The sequence below is a fragment of the Nematolebias whitei genome, chromosome 21 (genome assembly GCF_014905685.2).
Source record: "Nematolebias whitei isolate Nwh7 chromosome 21, NemWhi1, whole genome shotgun sequence".
NCBI classification, from domain to species: Eukaryota; Metazoa; Chordata; class Actinopteri; order Cyprinodontiformes; family Rivulidae; genus Nematolebias; species Nematolebias whitei.
The window spans coordinates 30,998,276-30,998,968 of record NC_056518.1 but is presented as its reverse complement, the minus strand read 5'-3'; the positions used below and the strand labels follow the sequence as shown (position 1 = coordinate 30,998,968).

Genomic DNA, 693 nt, shown 5'->3' with positions numbered 1-693 from the left:
CCCCCCCCCCCCCCCCCCCAGCGTCTCCAGCTGATAGAATAGAGGAGTTGCAACATCTTCAGGCAGATGCATTTAGAAACAGGTCAAGTTCTGGTGGAGTGTGGACACAATACTGTGACCGGACCAGAACCGTCCCATCACATAAACGATCTGTTCTGAGGGTTCCTGCAGTGAAGAACTCAAAGCTCCAGTTCGGCTCAGAACCAGAGTTGAGAACTTTGTGTTGTTGAGTCATAAAAAGTTTTTATTTTTCAACGTTTCACATTTAAACAACGTAAATAAATGAGTTCTGATCCAGAACCTTCCAGACCTCCAGGCTCACCTTGGACAGCTGAACATTGACCCAGTTGGTGAAGGTTCTCTTCTGAATCTGCTCCTGTTCCACTGTGGAAGAACCAAACAGGTTTAAATATATTTATCAGATTACTGAGAATTCACGAGATTTATAATCCGGGGGTTCTGATGTAAATAAAGTTGCCTTTGAGACGCGTGAGCTGCTGCTGGAGCGGCGCTCCGGTGGAGACAGACGACCAACACGTGCGTTTCCATGGCACAAATACCGATAGTTTGACTTTAATATATTTCATACTATATATTTACATTATATACTTTATTATATTTCATGCTACAGTATATTTACATTATATACTTTATTATATTTCATGCTACGGTATATTTAGATTATGTACTTTA

At 41.4% G+C, this 693-nt stretch overlaps 1 protein-coding gene across 1 annotated transcript in view; it reads right to left on the bottom strand.

Annotated features, from left to right (window-relative positions):
- syne2b (spectrin repeat containing, nuclear envelope 2b) overlaps positions 1–693 on the bottom strand; it is a 46,741-nt gene that overhangs the window by 36,187 nt on the left and 9,861 nt on the right. The window contains exon 3 of the mRNA XM_037694816.1: positions 323–384. Coding sequence (XP_037550744.1) covers positions 323–384 — 62 coding nt within the window. The remainder of the gene's footprint in view (positions 1–322; positions 385–693) is intronic.